At 44.0% G+C, this 22,118-nt stretch overlaps 1 protein-coding gene across 1 annotated transcript in view; it reads right to left on the reverse strand.

Moving 5' to 3' along the window:
- The window catches only part of CSMD2 (CUB and Sushi multiple domains 2), a 334,099-nt gene that overhangs the window by 174,226 nt on the left and 137,755 nt on the right, over nucleotides 1-22,118 (reverse strand). Inside the window, 2 exon segments of the mRNA XM_067311607.1 lie at nucleotides 4,302-4,379; nucleotides 11,720-11,832. Coding sequence (XP_067167708.1) covers nucleotides 4,302-4,379; nucleotides 11,720-11,832 — 191 coding nt within the window.

Genomic DNA, 22,118 nt, shown 5'->3' on the forward strand with positions numbered 1-22,118 from the left:
ACAGATCTTAAAAAGTGTGATGAACTGTCCAATTCTTAAATTATAGGCTCAAGGATTCTCTCTCCCAAACTGTGGAGCTGGTTTTCCTCCCTTTACTCCCCTTCTTTTTTCAACAACTTTCTTCTTATGATGTATTCAGTAACAGCCAGTTATGATTGCTTTGTTTGCCAAAGTAATTTACTCCATCTGTTGAAAGAACTAAAAACCCTCTTTAGTTCTCCGTATTTCCTCACGTTAATAAAGGAAGTTCACTGATAGATTCCCAAGGAATAATTTTTTAATTGAATTTAGGAGTGTTAAATATGAGCTACAAGATGAAAGCAGCATCTAAAAAGGTTTTACAGAAAACCCAAAGTTTCTCAGCATGAGAAATACAGTGAAAATAAACAAGTGAGCTCTTCTACTGGGGGGGGGGGGGAGGATTTTAGCAGTTATCCGTTGTTCTAAAGAGGTTAAATTATTCTTTATGATCTAAGGCTTGCAGTTACTCCATGCAAACATCTGGTGAAGTTAATGGATTACAGAATTCAGTCCTAAAATAAGAGCAGATTTACTGGTAACATGCTCATCCCAACCGAGGGTTTGCTGCCTTTCTCATCCAGGAGGGCCCTTCAACAGCCAGGCAAACTGAGCACCCGAGTGCATTCAAAGGACCTTCGTGACGCAGTGCCAGACCCGACACACTCGCGCCTCTAGTTTTGCAAGCCTTAACAGGGTACAGACCGGGGCTGCAAGACCCTAACGCTGGAGACAACTCCTGCCAGCTGGGAATTCTATGTTCAGGGGATTCTGGACCTGTATTTCACTTCTTGTCACCATCTCAGAATAGTTCAGGAGAAGTATGAGAGTACAGAAACATTTACATCCTTTCAGACTTTAAAGACCATCATTTGCAAAGACCATGTCTGCAGCAGGGCCTACTTCCACCAAAGCCCCCTTCTTTCGAAGCTGTGTTGACTACCGCTGCAAACGCCGGGCCCGCTCCCCTGGAGCTCGATACTCCCGTTGTGCCGTTGCAGCACAGCAGAGACCCAGACGCACATGTTCACACTTGGGTATCTGGTGCAGAAAGCAGGTTTGCTGCAATGCTGAACATCTAGCAGCCTCCATACACTTAGTTGACACCTAAAACTGGTCAGCACCCCCAAAATGATTTTGCACTTGTACATTTAACAGATTTAGACAAATTTGAAGATACCCAGAGCTTGCACTACTTCATATGATCCTTTCCAATAATATTCAGTAGTGCATTTTCAGGGTCAGAAAAGCAACTTTAATGCTGTTTTCTGTAAGAAAAATACCATGTTTTTCACACTATATGAACATGGAATATACATATTTACATACTGCATGTAATATTCTAACTTTGTCATTGCTTTAGGAGTACTGCAAATGCAGAAAGTGCATCTCAGTTAGGATCAGTAAAATAATCCCCTATATGCAATCTCGATTTTAAAATCATATTTCTTATAGCTTATTCTCCAAAGCAATATCTTCCCCCCCAAAATGATTAAAGCAAGATGCTCAATTAATTTTAGAGAAGGTAAACAGTATGAAGACGCAATTTAAATTTCAAATAAACATGTTTGACTGCATCCAAGCACAGTTAGCACCTCCCCCCCAAATTCTGTATTTTTATACATTCTTTTTCTAAAATAATATGAACAGCTATGACGTGAATACATTTTGCCTCCACTTAGATACGCCAAAGACACAGGTTTTAATCTGGCCAGGTAGGATCTGGTAGCTAGCCACAGCTTCAATTCAGTGAAATAAAAATCCTCCCAAAAGCCTGCAGGGTATTAAAGCAGGTAGCTGCAACCTGCCTTATTTGGCCATAGATTCTTCAAGGGAGAATTTTTAAGACAGATACAAAGTCTACTCGAAAACATTAACAGCAGTAAAGTGTCTGAAAATAAAGCTCGGTAAAGCACCAGCTTTTATCAAGAGACACAGAAATTTCTAAATTTCTGACGTTCAAACCATGTGAAATAAGACCAACAACTAGCAAACTTCATGGATCTTTAATCAGCCTGTCCCACCTGCAGAGTTATTTCTGATGCATACGCAGATTCACAAGCACATGAAAGCTGGAGGGAAGAGGGGGCATGGCTAGCCATGCAAGTCAAAAAAGCAAGGGAAAAGGAAGATAACATTTTGGGCTCCATTTTCTGAAGATAAACCATTTTCTGGAGACAACATCTCTGGAATCAGCATTTCTGAAGTTGAAAATTTACTGTAACAGAAGTGTGACAGCAGAAGGCTGTGCAAGATAGAGGTTAATCTGGGTTTACAGTCCAGACACAGTGGAGAGCATTTCACATGGAAGGGGCTGAAGACAAGGGTTGTGGCAGGCACCATGCTGGAAACGGAGAAGAATTTGGGCCGCAGCACTATTGCCATATATATTATTATAGCTTAATAGCTTTCAGGCTAAGCTGCCTTCCTACGCTCTGTGGTTTGCCTTATCAAATACGACAAGATTAGCACTACGCAGGATGCTGAACCGGCAGCTCTGAAGACTGGCGTCTGCTCTCTGTCGCGCGAGGGTAGCCTGGGCAGAGGCCGCAAGAGCTTCCTACGCTTTGGCCCCCAACGCGGAGCAGGGCTGGGACACAACGGGCTGCGCTAAGCAGCTGAGTGCCGTTGCCGCCTCCTCCTCAGCCTCCAGCCCTTTTCCCAGGAGCTGCTGGGCTGGGAGGGTTGTCGCCGACACGGCTCTGACCCAGGCGAACCAGAAGCAGCTGGCCAGGAGCAGCCAACGCACTCGACTTCCCGAGGGTTTTTTCTATACACCCATTTATTTGTTTTGCTGTTCTGGGTCCTTTGGTTTAATGACAACATTCAGTAGCAACTGGTGAAATTGCCACAGAGCAGCAGTCTAGCATTCCCGGGAAGAAGAAATGGAAATCCTGTATTTTCCCAACACCCACAATACTTACAGACAGTAAACTAGTATTTCCAAAACAGGCTAACATTTGCACTCAGTAAAGACCCCCGCACACCCCAGTATCCAAGATAGCACATTTCCCGTTCCAAACGCATCCTCTGTCTTCTGCAGCTCCACGGTCCGCACAGCAAAAGCTAGTGGTATTTTCCAATGTATTCTCATTCTCAGTTAAGTGAACTGAAATATTTATTATATCTTAAAAGGTCAGTTAAATTCCTCTTGTCAAGAATATTGCATAGGACTAGGAACCTCTTGGACACAGGTTTTCCTGAAAATTGAATTAATTTTCTCTAAACATGCCCCACCATTTTCTACTCTGGAGATTTGGGGCAATTTGCATCCTGATATTGAGTTAACTTGTTGAGCCTTTCTCCTGAATAACTGCAGATTATAAGCCCTCTCGTGTGAACCTGGAAGTGAGCTGATTTCATTTTGGAATGACAGTGAGTGATGTTTTAAATTCAGTTCATCCATTTTTCTTAACTGAATTTTGCACCTGAAATTCAGGCAAGTGAAATGGGTCTAATGGACTATGCAACAAAATGATTATACCCTCTCCTCTAAAAACTATTTTAAGAAGTGCCACATTCTGCTCCCATTTGGATTTCTATAAAATACAACACAGAGTTAGTCCAGACCTCTCCTGCTCAATCTTAGAGTCCTCTTAAGAGCCCAGGCATCTGTCCAGAGTCACGCACATAAACAACCTATAAGTTTTACTTTTGATCTGAAAAGAACCAAATGTAAAGATGAACAGACCTAAAGGTCTTCACTTACTGCAAGTGGAAAACATACCAGTGGCAAAGCGATACTCTAAGCACACCTCTAACAGATATCAACCACTAGACATGCTGAAGGTGAGTAACTTAACAGGGAGATCTTTGAAGTTGGTGTTATAAGCTCTCGCACAGTAAAGTGGTATGATTTTTCTGCAAGGAGGAATAATTAAATAAAAGAGAGATACTGTTATTGCTTCCCTGGATTTTCTGTAGTTCCTTAGCCCAACTCCTAATTTTACAACAGAAATACTAATTCAGTTTTCAAAATTGTTCACATTTTGACACTTTACAGACTAAAAGAAGACAGAAGTAATGAACCCCGGTCTGTCACTGAACAGGAAGCATACAGTATATATTAAATGTGCACACACCAATCCCCTGCGTTCCCACTCCGAGGAGTTAGTAAATGCTTGTGAATAGAGCACTGGAAGGAAGTGATGCAGTAATGCAGAGGGAGGAGAGGGAAAAGCATTAAAACTTTCAAGAGTGACAAAGTTTTAGAGATTACTGAAGTCAAATGAAATGTGCAAGGAGACCGTTAGACAGAGCCTAACGAGGAGCAGGGAACTTACATACTGATGTCTTCTGGTTGTTGTTCTTGCTGGGCATTAGCTTCACCCCTCTGGACTTCAGTTCAATTTGCTTTTTGACTAGAGAGAGATTTGAAACAAAGCAAAAGACAAGGAAAAGATTAAGCTAAGTATTAGGGATTATTTAAAACGAAAACAAAGCAGCAATTGTACAGCACCCACACTTCAGGATATCCTGTATCCTTCCCCTACAGCTTGGCCAAACCTGGAGTTTGGTGAATAGTCTGCTACTCGCGAGCTAACAGACTCGGCTCTCCCTGGACAGAAGCACCTTGGTTTAACTGGCACCAGTCTTGCAGGCAGGGTGCAGCTCTGGCACAGCATGACTCTGTCCTGACCCCCCAAAGCCATTAGGGCCCCCCTTTCATTTACCTCTCTCGAGATCTGGACTCATGTCTTTGGGGATCCAAGCTGAAATGACCCAATCTGAATATAAAAACTGGGAATACCAACCTCCCCCCTGTAACCCATGCCCTTTTGCTTAGGATGCTAAAACGGGAAATGGCCAAGAGAGAAGTTCTAGAGAGTTTCAGGATCCCAAGAGTCAAATACTGAGTTAAGTTTCACCCAGTTTTGCTGCTGTAGTTACTACACAGGGACATTATGCAGTAAAGCCCTTCTCTGCTTCTTTGGGAATACAGCACTCAGATGAACACTCCATAACCTGAAAACCGTGCACGTGGTCTAAATAGTACACTCATAAAAGACAGTAAAATTTCAAAGCAAAAGAGCCATATTAAAACCATACTATTGACAAAGAAAAGTGCAGATTTACAAACTCGCTCTTAATAGCCACCAGCAGATTAGTTATAAAATCTGCATGAAGACTCTACCGGAGGTCCTGCTGCAACCATTCACCTCCCTCTCTAAACCTCAGCTAGAAGATGAGAAAACATACAAGGGTAGTGCCCAGATTTCTATCCCTCCATCCCCAAAGGAGTCGCATACTTCTACTCAATACAAAGACTTGCAACCTAACTGAGCCAGTACTTGTTTTTATCTGGATTTGGCTGCTGCTATGGCTCTCTCCATGCAAGAGGGTTTTGCACAAACCCTACACTGTCAGAGCCACCTGGATACCGGTGGAGGCACCCAACTTCTTCCTGCAGCATAAAGCCAGGTATTTTTGACCAACACACAGCAGAATTTTTACCGGCATATTTGAAGTTAATGTGGTTAAAGAATAACTTCACATCTGAAAGCGTGATGTCCAAAATCACTTTAGAGGATCCCTTCTCTGATGAGTCAGTTCTTATATATGGAGGAAAGCAGCCCTTCTTCCACTTCAAAATGTTCTTTTCTTGCTCTTTATCTTGCCATACTTTCATCTCTAAATTAGCACATTTCTGAGACAATGTTGTCAAGAAAAATTACCAATATAACTAACAATTTTTTTTAATCATGCTTTTTTGGTTTAAAAAAATCTGTTAATAACATTTGTTTGCAGGAGCATCAGACAGGGAGATGTCAAGCATTATGCCTTGAAGCTTAGCTAAGGTAGCATTTTTCTGCGCTAGATGCTGGATTGCAGCTTTTTGTTCGTCATGTGACTACAGCTTTTTGCCTTCTAAGTAACACAGCTATAACTTCAAACTGAGGTCCGCATTAGTTTAAAAATATTCATGAACAAGAATTTATGCTGCTCATGGCTTTCTTACTAGCATTAGTATCTTTAATCTGTTGTGCTTTTTTTTTAAAGAGAGGAAAAATAATTAATAGCATGCCGATCTGAAGCAAATCTGACACACCTATTTCCCTTGAAATGTAATCCACCTGCAGACGCACCAAGAGAAAAGCAGGTCTCTGAACACCTGAAACAGCAACGTAGTCCTCCAGCGTCGCAGCACGCCGCCGCCGGGATATTTGCAATCTGATCTCATGGTTTTCCGCAAACACTACATCAAGGGAGCCAGGAAAGGGCTGCAAAAGCTAAAGTTTCTGGGGAAGCCAGGAACCTGGTTCTGCCCCAGGTAGAAGGGCGACAGCTTTAAAAGAGAGCAGAAACGCGAGGCTGTCGTAAAGGCGGCAGCAGGAGGGACCGAGGCGCCCTCCGCCCTGCGGGTACCGCGCGCGAGGCAGTGGCCAACGCGGCGACGGGACCAACCCTCGGGGCAACGCCAGCGCGGGCAGCGGAGAGGCTTGCGGCGGCCTCGTCGCTGGCGCATCAAAGGCAGCGAGGTCTGTCGCGACGCCCCAGCACGTGCTCGGCTGGCTCGGGGCAGCGGTTTTGCTTCGGCGCGGTCAGCCCGGCGGCACCCACGGCCGGGCAGGGCCGGCTCTGCTCGCCCGCGCCGATGCTGCAGCTAACGACGCTCTGGCACTTTCCGAGCAAGCGCGGGGATAACCGCGCTGTCCCGGCCAACGTTCCCTCCCAGTCAATAAAATATAGTCAAGCCCAAGCATCTAAGGCTAAATTTGAGCTATTAAGGGATGTACAATGATTCCTGACTTTGCAGTATCTAACTCACTGCTTTGTAAAGCGCTTTGGGGCGCCGCCAGGAAAACAGGAGCTTTACAAAACTGTCACTTTTACGCTCTCTGCAGCTCTCCGCTGCGTGCTAACTGGGGCAAACAGCAGCAAACGCTGCTCCCCGTCGCACACGCACACGTAGAGGTCTGGGGATTTCCCCACGCTAAAGCGAGCTAGCGGCCTTAGAGGGCGACCAGGGCTTCGGGCTGCAGCACGCCGAAGTGCTGAACTGCAGCACCGTGCACCCATGTCTGGGGGAGGCTGAACAGCCCGAGCTGCGGCCGACGCCGGTTGGTGCCAGGGGCTCTCGCAACCTCAGCGTACCGGGGCCTCGCACCTGATCAGGTGTTTTTGAAAGGACACGCTTAATAAGAGAAGATTCACCCATATTCGTACCTGCCTTCTGCAATCCAGTCCGCAGAAAGAGGCCGCTCCAAATTTGAGACTCTTACTGAAAATGTGGGTCCAAAGCACCCAGTGGTCTTGAAACGCCGAGGCAGAAACCAGACCCTCGTTACTAAGGAGGAATCCTAACACAAGGAGACTGCACCGCATTACCCGGGAAGTCTATACCTTCCATTACTCTAATTGCATTCTGCCTCTTTGAACAATAATTACTGAAATCACTATATCCTCTCCGCTTAATCCTTCATTTTGTTCGTTACATGGAGAGGCAATGACGAAAGTCAAGCTTTACAAATGATGCAATTTAGATTAGAACAAGTCAGGATACAATATTGCTTACTTTTTAAATAAAAAATTAAGAACAATGCTCCTACTCCATGCCTTGAAAATCCAGTATACGGAAATGTATTTTGTTCATAAATTTGAATGTGGAACAGTACTACAAAGGATCATGTCAGGATAATCGGGTGAACAAAAGTTGCTCTGTTTTCTGGAGGGTTTTGCTGCTCATAGATATCTCAGATCTGGTGGAATACTCAGTTTCTTGTCAAAATTGGAAGATGAGCCCCCACAGACCTACCCCAAGGAAGGGGGGGACTTTGTGCAATTACTGTATTGGGCAGCCGTGATTTGGCTTCGGTGCTTAGCTCAGCTGCTGACTTTCAGTGCAATCTGGAACAAGCCACAGGATCCTCTTTCTGCTGCAAGAATAGGGGGTAAAAAGGAAAACAACTGGAACAAAGAATTATTTATTTACACCAAAGGGTAACTGGGGGCAGAGAAAATACTCTGTTTGTGCAGCACCTAGTAAAACAAGGCTCTTATCTCATTTATGCCTTCCACTCCTAAGAAATGGTTGCTCAGGAGTCAGTGCCTGCAACAAATGCTAGAATTTTCCTGCCTTTGCCTTTTGCTCAGGATTGCCCAGGAGACTCAACAGGTTGCACAGCATATGCTATATCCCCTTTATGGCCCAAAGATGTGATCTAAGATGAAGACTGGCAGATCTGCCAAAGATTAAATGTCTACATTTATAGATATATCTATCTTAAATGCTACTTATGTGGTGCAATATGTGCAAAATATTTTAACAGACCATTACTACAGACAACATGTCTGCTGGTATTCAGCACTGTGCTACGGCTCGACTGGGCTGAAACTCGCCCACATTCATCTTTCTATCTTAGGGTGGGAGACAAAAAGGGAAGGGAAGGGAACGGGGAGGGGAGATCAATAAAACATGCAATTACACATTGGTAACAATCAGCTAAAAAAACAATTTGGGATCCTATTTATGTAATAAAATATATGCTGGAGAGATGGACTACAACAGCCAGATCATCAGTTAGATCTGTTTAGCGTCATTTTAAATCCAGCAGCTTTTTCATTACCTTATTTAGAGTACCTCAACACTAAGATGATGACTGATGGTGCTGGGGTTAGAACCCAGGCGTCCCACCGCCTGTCCTGCGCACAGCACTTCTAGCTTAATTTATCACCTACGGGTATGTTGTACCTTTTGGGGGAATGAAGAGGGAAGGAGCGGGAGGCAGGAGGAGGAAGGGGCGGGGGGACCCAACTCACTGATTTTTCTACAGTCTCTTTTCATTTGCTTTCACAGGGTGCGGGAACACAGTATTTGCAAGACTGCAAGATTCACCTTATATAAAAGCACTAGGAAAGGGAAAAATGTTTCCAATCTCCCTGGAAAGGAATTAGTTTACTACATTCAATGTAAAGAGAACATGTACACAGGCTGATTCTATCTCACCTTGCTTCCACATTCATAAAGAGATTTCCAAACTAGGGCATGGATTAGAAAGAGCCGAAATGGAGCATACAAAGAAAGTGTTCTGCTAAAACTAAGCATCAACGTAAAACAAGTTGGAAAGGGAATGAATTTCTTATAGATTATCAGCAAAGCTAGATATTGTCTCAGAGGATACAGGATGTTAATAAATTACAAACATATCACTGGAAAGCAGACAAGAAATCAGATTCATTCTAATCTGCTCTTCCTCCTCTCAGACAATCCCAAGGTCAATTTACATCTCTAGTGCCAAAACCACATTTTATTTGCTCTACTTCATATAGCTTTACATGTCCTATTTTGTATCTATTTATCTCTATCAAAATATTTATGTTCAAACAAGTCTCTGTTCCTCTAAAAAGGCTTACACTGAGCTCTCTGAAGTTGCACTGGTATCTTTAATGTTCTATGAACACAGACTTCATCGATTGCAACAATCCTGCCCATATCTCTGGTGGTGTGGGTTGTTTTTTTTTTTTTTTTTTTTTTTTTTTTTTTTTTTTTAAGTACTAAAAGCTCTTCTAAGAGGTACTAAGAATCTGACAACAAGACAGACTATGAACAAAATTGCCTATTTAGATGGTTTGAACAGGGGTGTCAAAGTAATCTGTGCTTTTTCTGGAAACATGTGAATATACAAAAATCTCTTCAGTCCAGAAAAGGCAAAATTTTGCCTATTCTAGCCTACAGAACAGCCTGAGCAAATAAGAACTTGCAATTGTTTTTTGACAGCTTGGAGAAAATTTTTTGTTGTTTGGTTTGGTTTTTTTAAGGCATCTGTGGTGTTTTCAGGTCTGATTCTTGATTCTGAGCGTTTAAAACATTGCAGACGCAGAAAATGAGGGGTAGCAGGAAGGCAGGAGCATGTGGGGGCACGGCAGGGCTGGGCACTGTAAGGAAAAGATTCTCTACCGCTCATATAAGAGGGATGGGAAAAGCCCCGCAGAACAGAAGTGCCTGAAGGACGGGTGGCAGATCCCCTTCGCCAGCTAGGTAGAGGTCCTGCCTCAATGCCATTTCAAGAGCACAGTTTTGAGTTCATCTTCTAAACACTGAATACACAAAAGCACAGCTCATTATATCTAACAAAACAGTTTCTAAGGAGTATGCTAGATTAGAACCCCCTGACATTTATCTAATCAGAGGAAATTATAACATTAATCCTTACTTTTCTATTTAAGAAAAAAAAACAATGATTCAGACAGTTGTTTTAAAAGAAAGCAGCAATCAGAACTGCAAAGGAAAATGCCATATCAAGAGCCATCAGTTGCACGCATTCGTTTGTGTTATAAAGAAAAAACAAAGTTTTTTTTTTTAATAATTTAAAACTATGGTTATAGAGGAAGGAAAGTAACGATGGTGATTCATAAAGCAAAGCCCATGCTGAGGCCGTGATAACATTGCTAGGGCTGAACAAACAGGGAGTTTTGTTTATAGCTCTCCCAAAGGAAACTCCTCTTTGCCCTGGACAGCCATTCCTGCCGCTTGTCTGCCTCGCTCCCCCGCTCCAACCCTGCCGTCGGAGTTAGCCGGCACCGGAACGACGGCACACTGCCGCAGCCGCAAAGCGCTCCCAAGCCCTCCGGGAGAAGGGTGTCACCGGTTCTAAGCAATCCACCCCAAACCCACCAGTTTCGGTGCCCATCTGGTCCCGAACGGTGATGATGTGGCGAGGAAGCCTCCCTGCGCCCACCGTGCCAGGGACACCGGAGAAGCACTTCAGCTTCCTCCTCAGCCCCAGCAGAGAGCGCGGGGAAAGCCCCAAGGGCCGGGGTCTCCCCACAGCTCCCCCGGCCGCTGCCGACCGCCTGCCTCTGCATCGCAGGTGGTTAAAAGAAGGCAAAATCCACCCCTTTCTCCTTTTCTTATCCCCCTGAATTGTATCGCATATTCCTGCACAAAAACAGTTAATAACTAAACAACGCCCTGTGAGAAAATGCAAGAACAGCATGTTCTTAACTACGATCCTGCCTCTTCTTCGCGCTGCTGCAGGTAATCCTGTTACGCCGCAGCTCTGTCACCAGCTACACAGCCCCTCGTACAGCCCCCACCACCGGGAAGACTGCGGCCCGGAGATGATGCTGTATTTGCTTTAACATCCTTACGGCTGCTGTATACAGGGCTAATTGATTTTTTTGAACCATCATTTCCGGAAAGGCAGTAGTTTGATCTCCATTTTACGAGACTGGCAAATCACTTAATTGCAGTTTCCTGCGATTGCCTACAAACCTCGTAACAGGATCTTGTCTCTGCTTGCCTTGTGTCCCACATTAGCATCCTAAGATCCCAATACTGAAATTCATCCCTCTACAGATGACTAATACATACAGGACAGCCTACACCTCATTCCAAACAGGCTAAGGTAGCTCTCACTTCAGCAGCGTCACCATGCAGAACGCTACGCTGCCCTTCGCCTCGCAGCACCCTCTTTGCACTGCCATATCCCAGACGCCTTCGCTGAAGCCGCAGGGCAAAGCAAGCTCTACTTCTGCTAACGAAGCATTCAGTGCAAACGAACCTTCCAGTAGCACACAAGTGCTCACACAACACATTGCCAACAGCACAAGACATGAAAAAGCCTCGATGCCCTGCTGGAAAATAAGGTTAACGGGGTACAAAAGAATCATGCAGGAAGTTAACTGTAGATTCCTGGAGGAAAAAAAAGCCTGGCTAAATATGCACTGTGAATAGGCAGACTGGGCAATAACCATTTACCTTGATATTGGGCACTGAACCCCTTCTGCCTGTGGTTGCCATCCGATGTGAAGTGAAGCCGCAGCCAGTTTTTACTGCTGATAACCGGGGCAGGCAGATTCATTCCAGTAAACCTGCAAGAAACCAACCAATAACAGTCAAATGTTATTTTGACACGTGAATTATACTCAAAAGCCTGCTCTTCCAGGCAATCTTTCTCCTACACGAATGTAAGAGATGCTGAATGAGTACCATCTGCTCAAAGCAAGCACCCCATACAAAGGAAAAACTGATTCAAACACCCTTATTTAGCACTAGCTCCTGGAGCCTCGGGTTGGGCGAGTCGAGCCCCCGCAGCCGCCGAGGGAGCGTCCCCGGAGAGGGAGAGCCCTTCCCGAGGGGAGGGGAGGGCTGCTCCAGCTGGGCATGAGGGACGTCCTGCCCCGTACCGGGATACAGAGCCTCCCTTGACTCAGCTGCTGCTCCCTGGTCTTTTTATTACTCCTTCAGCTTCTCCTAAACCAAAAATTCTGCAGCGTGAACTAAATGGAGAAGCTACCAACAACTCAGGATTGCCTTTTGTGTGTGTGTGTGTGTGTGTGTGTGTGTGTGTGTGTCTTTTCTTTTTCTTTTTTTGTTTTAACAGAATATTTAATAAATCACTCCTGTGAAGGCACGCATTCCTCGGCTTGTCTTCTCCCCATCGGAGGGGTACACACTTATAACTACAGGGCTTTCCATTCTGTCCTTTCTTTCAAGACATAGAATATGCGGGCAGAGTTGAGCCTTGAAAACATCTGTGGTATGAGACAAATAAAGCAGGTCAAAAAGGATAGCGGAGAGGCTCAAACCCTCTCCTACACCACAGAGAGGAGCAGAAAGTACTAAATAGTCCTAAACTTGTTGCTTTGTGTCACCTTTTGCATCTTACCGATATCACACAGAGATGAGAAATGCATCGCAGTGGACACACTACACCTAAGGTATGCAAGATGAGCTCAGCTCTCAAGCTCATTCAGTTCCTGCCTTCATATTTGGTTAAGCCTGCTAATAAAAATGTTTAATCTGAGGAAGGGAAAGGGTTGCACACATGGTTTTCCTTTACTGGAAATAGCTAGCAAGAAGCAACGATTTATGATCTGTCCCAACCTGGAGAAGATTACAACCATCAAACTTGAAGTGGAAAGCTCCACAGCCCATTAATAGTCGTTTTGGCGACTGTTCTCTTCCTACTACCCCCCTCCCAATCCCCGATTATTACGCTGTTTGCTTTATTACCTTCCAGGAAAGAAAAAGCCCATAATCCTTGGCTGGGTTGTCACATGCCAAGTCTTAGTCTGGAACAAGGTTTATCTAAGTCACAGCATCCTTGAACCAAGGCATATAATGGTAACATTAACCACAGCAAGGCAAACAAAACCACTATGACAAAAGCTATTATGGAATCCTATTACTGTTAACGAAGCCCATTTTCATCTTTTTGATCACAGACCGTCACTTATTTAAAAATTACTGGTATTCTAATACCTGTTCTTTATCGGATGAAGGCAAAAGGATTCTATAAATCTATTCAATTCACAGGGATATGTCAAATTTTATAACTACACGTTTTCAACAACAGAACAGACATCCAAGAAAGTACTTAAAAAGTCCTTCACTGATTTAACACCTCCAAAGATAAGTTTTACCTTTTTCTAAAGCAAACAGTAGGATCCAGGATGATACCTGGCAGCATATTTATTAATGGTATATGAACTTCAATATATTCCTGTTCTACTTGTTAATGAAGTAGCCAAAATAATTATACTGCATAACTAATACATCTCTGCCACCTACAGTACAGACTTCAAACCATGCATTAACTTCTAGCATGTGGCTGAATTCTGCATAATTATGAAGTGTGACTGAAAACATATTCCTTATACCACGGAATTAAGATTGCTCCTGATCATTTATCTATTGATTATTTTCATTTCATTCTTGCAGAGCCTTTTGAAATACAACATGTTATCAAAATGAATTCTATATGGCATTCTTCCATCCTTGAATAACTCAAAAGTAGCTGAACCAATTTAATTTGAAACTTCTCCAAATAACTAAGTTCAAACAATCATATTTTGGGCTGAGACCAAACATGGGATGTCTAAAACCAATTCTGAGAAAGTTACTATGGCTGGTTGTTATGACAACACATTTAAACTTAATACTCTTACCCCCAACAGTTATTTTGTTATTCATTCTGAATCAACAAACTTCTCATAATCTTTAGGTATGCAGAGCCAAATTTTGCTTTCATAACTGCATAGAGCTGAGTAATTCCATTACCTAATATAAGAACTAAAGAACAATAAAATTAACCTGCCTGAATGAGGCAGGATTTCATCCTCTTCCCCCCCCTTCTTTTTTTTTTTTTTTTTAATACGCAAACCCCTCTGAGAAGCAGATTCAGTAGCCTCCATACTAGTAACCTACTTAAACATACTCTTACTTTTAGGTAGATGAGTAGTCATCTATTAACTTGCAAGGATCCTGGGTACATGAAGTTCAAGGCTAGAATTCTACCAGTGGAGTGAATTAACATTTCGGAAATCAATTAGAAAAATTAATGGATTGCACTTCTTGTTACTGTTGCTACCTTTGCAATAGCATGAATAATTACTGAAGGCAAAAGCAAGAATATAGAAAAATAATCAATCACAGTGCTTTGCACCCACTTTGCCCTGCTAAAAAGAATTACAGAAGATTTAGAGTGAAAGAAAATGGCTCCCTCTGTTTCCTGTATGGAAATTCATCAGCGCCATGTGTTACTCGCTGCAGACGTTGACAGCTTTCGGAAAGGACTGAATCAGCCAAGAAATCACTATGAGGTTCTCATTTCCGTATACACCAGTGCTTAAACTCTCAGTAGAGAAAAAGACTATTCTCCAGGGCTCTAGTCTAACAGGCTCTCTTCGCCTCCCTTTTATCTTCCCATCCCTTTTATTTCTGAAGTTAAGCAGCTTATTGCTAATGTCACACTGCAGGTTGTGCTATTCGTAGCTGCTTCAGATCACAGGTCATGCTGGTCATCGTGATCCAATTCAGATTTTGCATTGAAGCAACAGCTGAGATAGGCTGATAAGGATGGCGAAGAGGAAGCAGCTGCTGCCTCCTTGCCCGCGTCTCCTGGCAGGACTGTTTTTGCTGAGTGTCAGGATCCCAACGAAATCACCAGGACACGCACCTGGAAAGGCCCCGCACAGAAGGACAACACCAACAGTTTGGAAAAAACAAACCGTGGACACAAAAAAAGGAACGACTGGTGACAAACCACCACCGAGCCAAAGATGCTGGTGGAAGAACGTGAAGACTGGCGAACTTAAGCCGAGGCAAAGCAAGGCACCTACTGCTGTTTCTGAATTCTTCCCATTTTGTTTCTCCCCTTCCAAACAAGACTAGCAATAATCCACCTTTCAGGAGGGTTTTTGAACACATTAACTTCTCAACAGGTGAGGAGCATTTCAAATCTCACCACTAAATTGCTTTTTCAGACACCACATAAGAGTATTTAAGCAATTAAAGTTTTTTTTTTTTTTTTTTTTTGAATTCATTCCATTTAAATGGGGCCTCTTTAATAGAATCTGGTTCAGGAAAATAAAGGCCTTGCCTTTTAATTAGTTTAATTGCTTGCAGAGACTTAACTTCAGGCTCTGCATCCGTGCTGAGCCTGGAGCCCCCACGCACAAGCCGGGGAGGGAAGTCTCCGCAGGACGCAGAAGGGGCATTAATCCGTGAACACCACCATCCCTCGCGGTCCCACGGCAGCTGTAATCTTACACAGCACGAAGCAACCAAGTGAAAAACCTTTCTTCAGGCCTAGCTCAGGCCCAGGGACAGTCTCGGGGCCCCACTCCACCCGGACAACACGGGGTGCAAGGAGAAGAGGAACCTGGCGCCGCCGGCGGGAGCGCGCGGGCTCCGCTGCAGAGGCTGCAGCCTCTCTGACCCCGACCGACACGCAGCCAGGCGTGCGGCTTCCCAAACGCTATGGATCTCTCCGCTGCCTTCCCTCGACAGCCACCGCCGAAGCTGAGGAGCTGCAGGGTGACGGTTCGCACAGCTGGCCGAGTGGGCTGCAGGAGGAAATGTTCTGATGGATAAGAAGCAACATGGCTACAGCCACGTATTTAATAAGAAACATCATGCTCGCCAGCAGTTAACAACTAACTTCTAGCCATAAGACTCCCACAGGTTTAAAATAATCACTAGGAAGCATTAATGGTTAATTGATAATGGAATACTTAATTACAGATAAACACAATTGAACTGAAGCAGCTGCATGGACTCTGCATGCAAATGTCACAGCAGCTGCTGCAGAACCTGGTCTGAAACAGGAAGGATGCTCGGCAGGAGAAGGCCAACTGCCGTCGCCACAACCAAGCCTCCTGCAGGAGCTACCACCGCCCGCTCCGCCCGCGGGAGGACGCCAGGCGGCAGCGGCCCGCAGCACCCATCCGCACCACGGCACGCAGCGAAGGCTGCAATGGGCTTTCGGAGCAGCCGCTGATCGTGACACCAAGAGACCATGCAATGCTTGTACCGCTGACTGTTCAAGGTCACATTGTTTTTCTTTATAAACCTAAAACTGCCTTGTTGTCTTTCAATAAAAAGGAAGAACTACATTGCAGAGACCTAGAAATGCCCAGAGCTAATTTAAAGCAGCAGACATTTCTTCCCACATTCCCCAGTACACATTTATACCACATTATGTGCACTGAATTTTCAACACCTACCATTAGCCCAATATATGATTGAATTTCTAATAGTCTCGTGAGTCACGTAAATAAAAGCCCCTGTACTTTGGACCTTTGCCATTGCATTTTTTTTTCCCCAGATTTCTGTTTTTGTTTTTCTAATAAGGAGTCTATTAGTAACTTGGACATAGGGAGGGTTGAAAAGTTTTCCATTCCCCCCACCCCCTTCTTTCCTTGCTGCCATCATCAGCAGAGATGAATCACTTGATTAAATATTCAGCTTCCTGAATATGGAACATGTTAACTGGAAGTCTGAGCCTTTGGAATGACTAACCAGCTATGCAAGAATTGTTTTTTTTTTTTTTTTTTTTTTTTAAAGCAAAATCAATAATCATTGCCCACTGATGGAAATTCAGGATCCATTCTATATTCAGCACCTTTTCAATCCACAAGTTACTTGGAGAAAGAGAGGAACTGAGAGCTTCCACCCTAGAATTCTAATTTCACAGCTTTGTCTTTTTGAACCTGAAAATATGAAGCAAGTTGCTGGTGGTAATGAGAGGGTGGCAGAGGCAATGAAGTTTAAATGAGAATCAGGTTCTTTCCTCTGTCTCACAGGTCTTGAGAATTGGGAGAACAGCTCTTCTGTTAAAACTCATTTCAACTACTGCTTAAATCAAGTCCTGCGAGGACACACATTTTTGGACGTTTTGCCTTGTGTTCACGAACCCATGAGAGGCCCTTGGAAGCAAAGGTCACACTTTGCATGAGAAAGGACTTGTTAAAAGGTGCCTAACAGTTCAGGCCTTACACAATATTGAATTAAAGCGATCAAGTTTTGAGTGTCTTCAACACCAATGTCAAACAACCAGTGCACAGAACCTCAGAAAATACTGGAATCCGTGTAATAGCTTAAAAAACATTTAACAGCCTCAGAAAAATGGACAGCAGTGAGGATTAAGAAAGTAGGAACGTTTTTATGTCTAAGCTTGAATATTTCTTCCTGCAATTTAAGCTCACTCCAATCACAGTGGATAGGGAACAGGTTATACCTTTTTATGCTGCAGTCCTTTGTGATACAGAGATATCAAAAAGCGACGTTTCCAGCACACACTCGAGTAACTTTATGAGGACAGCAGGCTCCTGGCTCCCCACGCCGACCGCTGCAGCTAAACACTCCCGAATAACGCGAGCAAAGAGCTCCTGCCCGCTGCCGGGAGCCCGGCAGGCTCCTGGGCCCACAGGAGGCTTTGAAAGTGAACAACCATTTTAATCTTCCGTCTTCTCTGAATGAGTATTAAAAAAAAAAAAAGAAGAAAATTAAAAAGGCACTCTAGGAGCAGTTGGGTCATTTTGTGGTTGAACAAGGATGGCGAACAGTTTATTTACATACATTTGTGATAAGGAAGAGAGTCCTAACTACGGTTTTTGTATCAGCATGGCAGGGAGGACTATGCTAGGAGAGGCCCAACATGCGTGGAAGACGAGTTCATGCTCCAATCTCAAGTTTTAAACAAGCTTAGAGAAATGTGGGCTTGCAAAGCATGCTCAGGCACTTTCTGCCATTTCAGAGCAGATGAAAGTGCCGAGGAAACAGGCACGGTGCATTATGTGAAGCTGTCGCTCTGCTCTACCAGGCTGCTTTTTAGTTCCTTACAACTGAACTTCTGGAAAAAAAAAAGCAAACATTCAGCTATAACCCCCAAAGCGCTCTTAAGGGGTTGCTTCCCCTAATGGGTATCCGCGAGTTTGCTGCTCAAGCAGAAATCCCGCATGTGCCCAGCTCCCCCCGCAGCCTCCTGGGCTGGAGGCGCAGCGGGGGGATGCGCTGCCCCCAGCCCCTGCCCATCCCATGCCTGCAAGGTCGACCAGTGAAAAACACATCGCTTCAGGAGCAGGTTCTGAGTTTTACTGATTTCATCCCAAATGCCTTCTAATATTGTTTTTAACCAGAGCATTAAGGTATTTTTTCATAAGTGAAATGGAAGCCTCCGAGTTAAACACAGCTCCTCAGCATCCTTTATTATGTAATACAGGAAGGTTAACGGTATCAAAGCTCCTCTTCTGAGCAAAAACAGTGAAGCGTGTTTTTCTCAACTAAACTGTTTTACTTCATTTCTTTTTTCGTTCTTGTATTTCACATTGAATTCTGGCATTAAATATTTATACTACTTGAGCCATTCCTCCCTTGGCACAATTAGTATTACTGTACATGGATGTCACTGATGAATCTGCATTCACACACCATTATCTATTTACAACCCCGATTCCTGCCTTAATTTGGTTTCACACAGAGAGAGTGACGGGGGGGGGGGGGGGGGGGGAATCAATAAAACGTCAGGAAGTGTGCTAGAAGCACCAGAATAGTGGAAGAAGATATTTGCAGACAGAAGATCCAATTTTAACCTCCCCGAAATTTGATTAGCATGAATTTGATCTTAGTACTTCCTAAAGAACCCTAATACACCAAGCAATTCGCCGTGCGGACGCTATACAAACAAACCGTAAGAGAACGCAAAGCTGAAGGTCAGAACTAAAGATAAGAAGTCTACTTGAAATCCCATTACATCAAGTGCTTTGCTTTGAGGTAATGGATTTAAGCACGCACTTGAAGGTGCGCTCACGCCCTGGTGTGCTCCAGAATCGGGATGCAGTCAACCACCAGCTTTGAGGTTTTCCCAAATGAGCCCAAATAGATAAAAGACAAAGGAATATCATTAGCTGGTTTTGTTGAGGGTTCTTAACAGAGAATGAGCTGAGTCTCTGAGAAGGAGCTTATTTTTTCAAGGTTACTCCAGCACGATCCAGGAAAAGGGAGTTGAACTCTGAGTTTTTCAGAGCAAGATTCAGAAGAAACTTCGCTGACAGATAGGACATTTAATAACCGGCTCCTCTGAGACTTTGCTGGGACCGTGACCGACAGGCACAGTCAGTAGGGCTTTAAAAGCAGCGTGCACATGCCATGTGCATGAGCAGAGAAGAGTGAAACAAATCGGCACTGCCACGCTTTGGGGCTGCGGGTGCTCAGCTTAACCAAGCTCACCATCCCATGCGCCGTTCTGGGCCCGGGAGGGATGTGGACCGGAGCCCGGGCACCCCCCAGCTCTCCCGCACGAGCCTCCATCCCAGCTCCGACTTCCTCATCCAAATAGCCTAAAAATACTGTCTTTATTGCACTGTAGCACTGTGACTATTTGCAGATTAATTCTCCCTTTCAGTACAATTAGGGGACATCCTGCAGAAGCTCTTCATATCTCTCTGTATTATTATTCATTTCACCTGTATTTTTAACTTTTCATCCAAACCTCTACTCAAATCATCATGAGCACTGAACTAAGCACCATTAATTTTGAACACCTATTTCAGCCGTCTCATCTCAAAGTATACTTTGGCACCGCTACACCTTATTTTTCAGTGACAAGAGAAATCCTTTCATAACGGACTTTCACAAGGAAACTGAATAATTGGAATGAGTTATTGTTCCTGACTGCATGCTGCAGGGGACGGAAAGAACACGCCTGGGTCTTTAAACTTAACTCTCCGCACTTCGGAAGAGCAGTTAAACAAGCCTGGACTATGCTCAGGAGAGGCGCCGAGAGCAGCTTCCCGCGTCATGCTGCTCCTTCGCTGCCGGCTCGCAAATCCCGAGGGACTCCCGCCTACGGCAGCTCCGCGTAAAAACCCATCTGCAAACACTGAAAACAAACGTCTTGGATCTGTCGGACCTGGGTCTTGTGACCAACTGGAGAACGACCCCGCTCAGACTCCAGCCATTGAGCATAGCTGCATTTACTCCTTCCAAAAGCCAGATATGAAATCGGATTAGTTTATCACTCAGTTTCCTCGTCTTTTCTTTTTTTGCAGTCCGTTGGAAGATGAAAGCGCTTCCTTGCAGCAGTATACCCTCAGTCACTGACACCAACTTTAATTACTGTCTGTTCCCAGATAAATTTGCTCGCTAAAAACAAATCGATACTTTTTTTGCAGGAGCTTTTACACTGAAGTTCTTAATTCTTCATTTTTCAAGTGACATTTTCCTAGCTCATCTTTAAAAGAGTGTAAACCAAATCCTCAGCTGGTATGAGTCAATGTAGCTCCAGCAGAGACAACAAAGCCAAACTAATTTACACTATACAGAGGATCTGACATAATCTAATTTCTCTACAGTTTTTTCTTACCTGCAAATGTTTCAAAATTATTTCACTCTCATTGCCCTGAATTCTGGTGGATCTCTATGCTACATAACGATCACTTTAATAAAACAATGAATTCTTCAGTCCACCTGCATATCTGAAACTGTCACAGTGGAACGATTCAACAGATAACCTTATCTCTGAGAATTTATTAAATTCACCAGTATTTATGCACAGACGCACCCACTTCACATAATTAGCTTATGTTTAACATATATAGACAGGAAATTTGTGTTTTGGATTAAAAAAAGGCAAAGAGCTCATCTTGCAGGTAAATACTCTGTTTTCAAGGCATTAATAGAATTCAGAATTGCAGGTTTGGAGTAAAATCCCCTTCAACACAAAGGCATAACTTGATACAAGCCCTGCTGCAGCAATAAGCAAAGTGCTGGAGACAGGGAATAAAGGTAATTTTAAAGCATTCAAGTTGGCCATGAAGCAGAAAGCTACTCTTAGCCTTCACTGTAATACAGCTCAAGCCACCTTATATCTTTAACTGCAAAACGTTACTCAGGTCTTCAAGTTCAAATTTCAAAGCTGAAAGTCTAGATAATTCTAAAATCTTTCAAGAGAAACGTACGCAGTGACACAGTCCTGGGGGCATTTCTCTGCCCTGCTGCAGACTGGAACAAGGGACAGAGTCTGGAAAACACGTTCTTCTGCACATCAGCAGCCAGGAGAGGCAGGTCCCAGCGGCTCCCAGAACTGGGAGGTGAACAAATCCCTGCTCTTTGCTGACGTAGGCCCTGCAGCTATTCAGGAAGGGAAGAGGCGGCTCTTCCTCCAGTGCAGGGTACGTTTCAAGGACCAGAACAACACCGCTGGCTGGTGGATCTTGCGGGCTTCTGGCAAATTAGAAAGAAAAGGCTCATTTTTTTCCCCACAGAAGAAGAGAGCTGCTCTTACTGCAACCCACCCTCCCTACAGACAGATTCAATAGTATGGATGTACTTCTTTACAGCTAAGCAAGGCGAGACTGCAAAGAACGCGGCCCACCAACCGCGACAGCGGGTACTGGCAGAGGACACCATACTGCAGAAACGGACACGTCATCTCACGTCAAAGTACATACCATAACACTTTCGCTATGGAAATAACATTTGGTTCCAGTCATACCAAAAGAAAGGTAACAAACATGATGTTTATTCTATTCAGGAGAAAACAAACACTAATTCAACACAACAGAAGAACAGCTAATGCAATTGAAGCTTACTAATGCTGCACTGCAAATCCCCCAAAGAAATCTGCTACAGCTTTATTACAATTTCCTTAAAACCTTTATGTCTTATTATCAAGGCTACAGAGATTGTTTTTCTCAGTGCAGGCAGAGTTAGATGTGTTGATAGCAAGAGACACTATATTTATTACTAGATAAATAACAACCATTTCCATCACCGCATGCACAGATATACTCATGTCTTTGTCAGTCTAACAAAGCACTTAAGCTCCATTAATGTTGGACTCCTTATCAACAGGTTAGGCTGGAAAGCCATG

The sequence above is a fragment of the Apteryx mantelli genome, chromosome 27 (genome assembly GCF_036417845.1).
Source record: "Apteryx mantelli isolate bAptMan1 chromosome 27, bAptMan1.hap1, whole genome shotgun sequence".
NCBI classification, from domain to species: Eukaryota; Metazoa; Chordata; class Aves; order Apterygiformes; family Apterygidae; genus Apteryx; species Apteryx mantelli.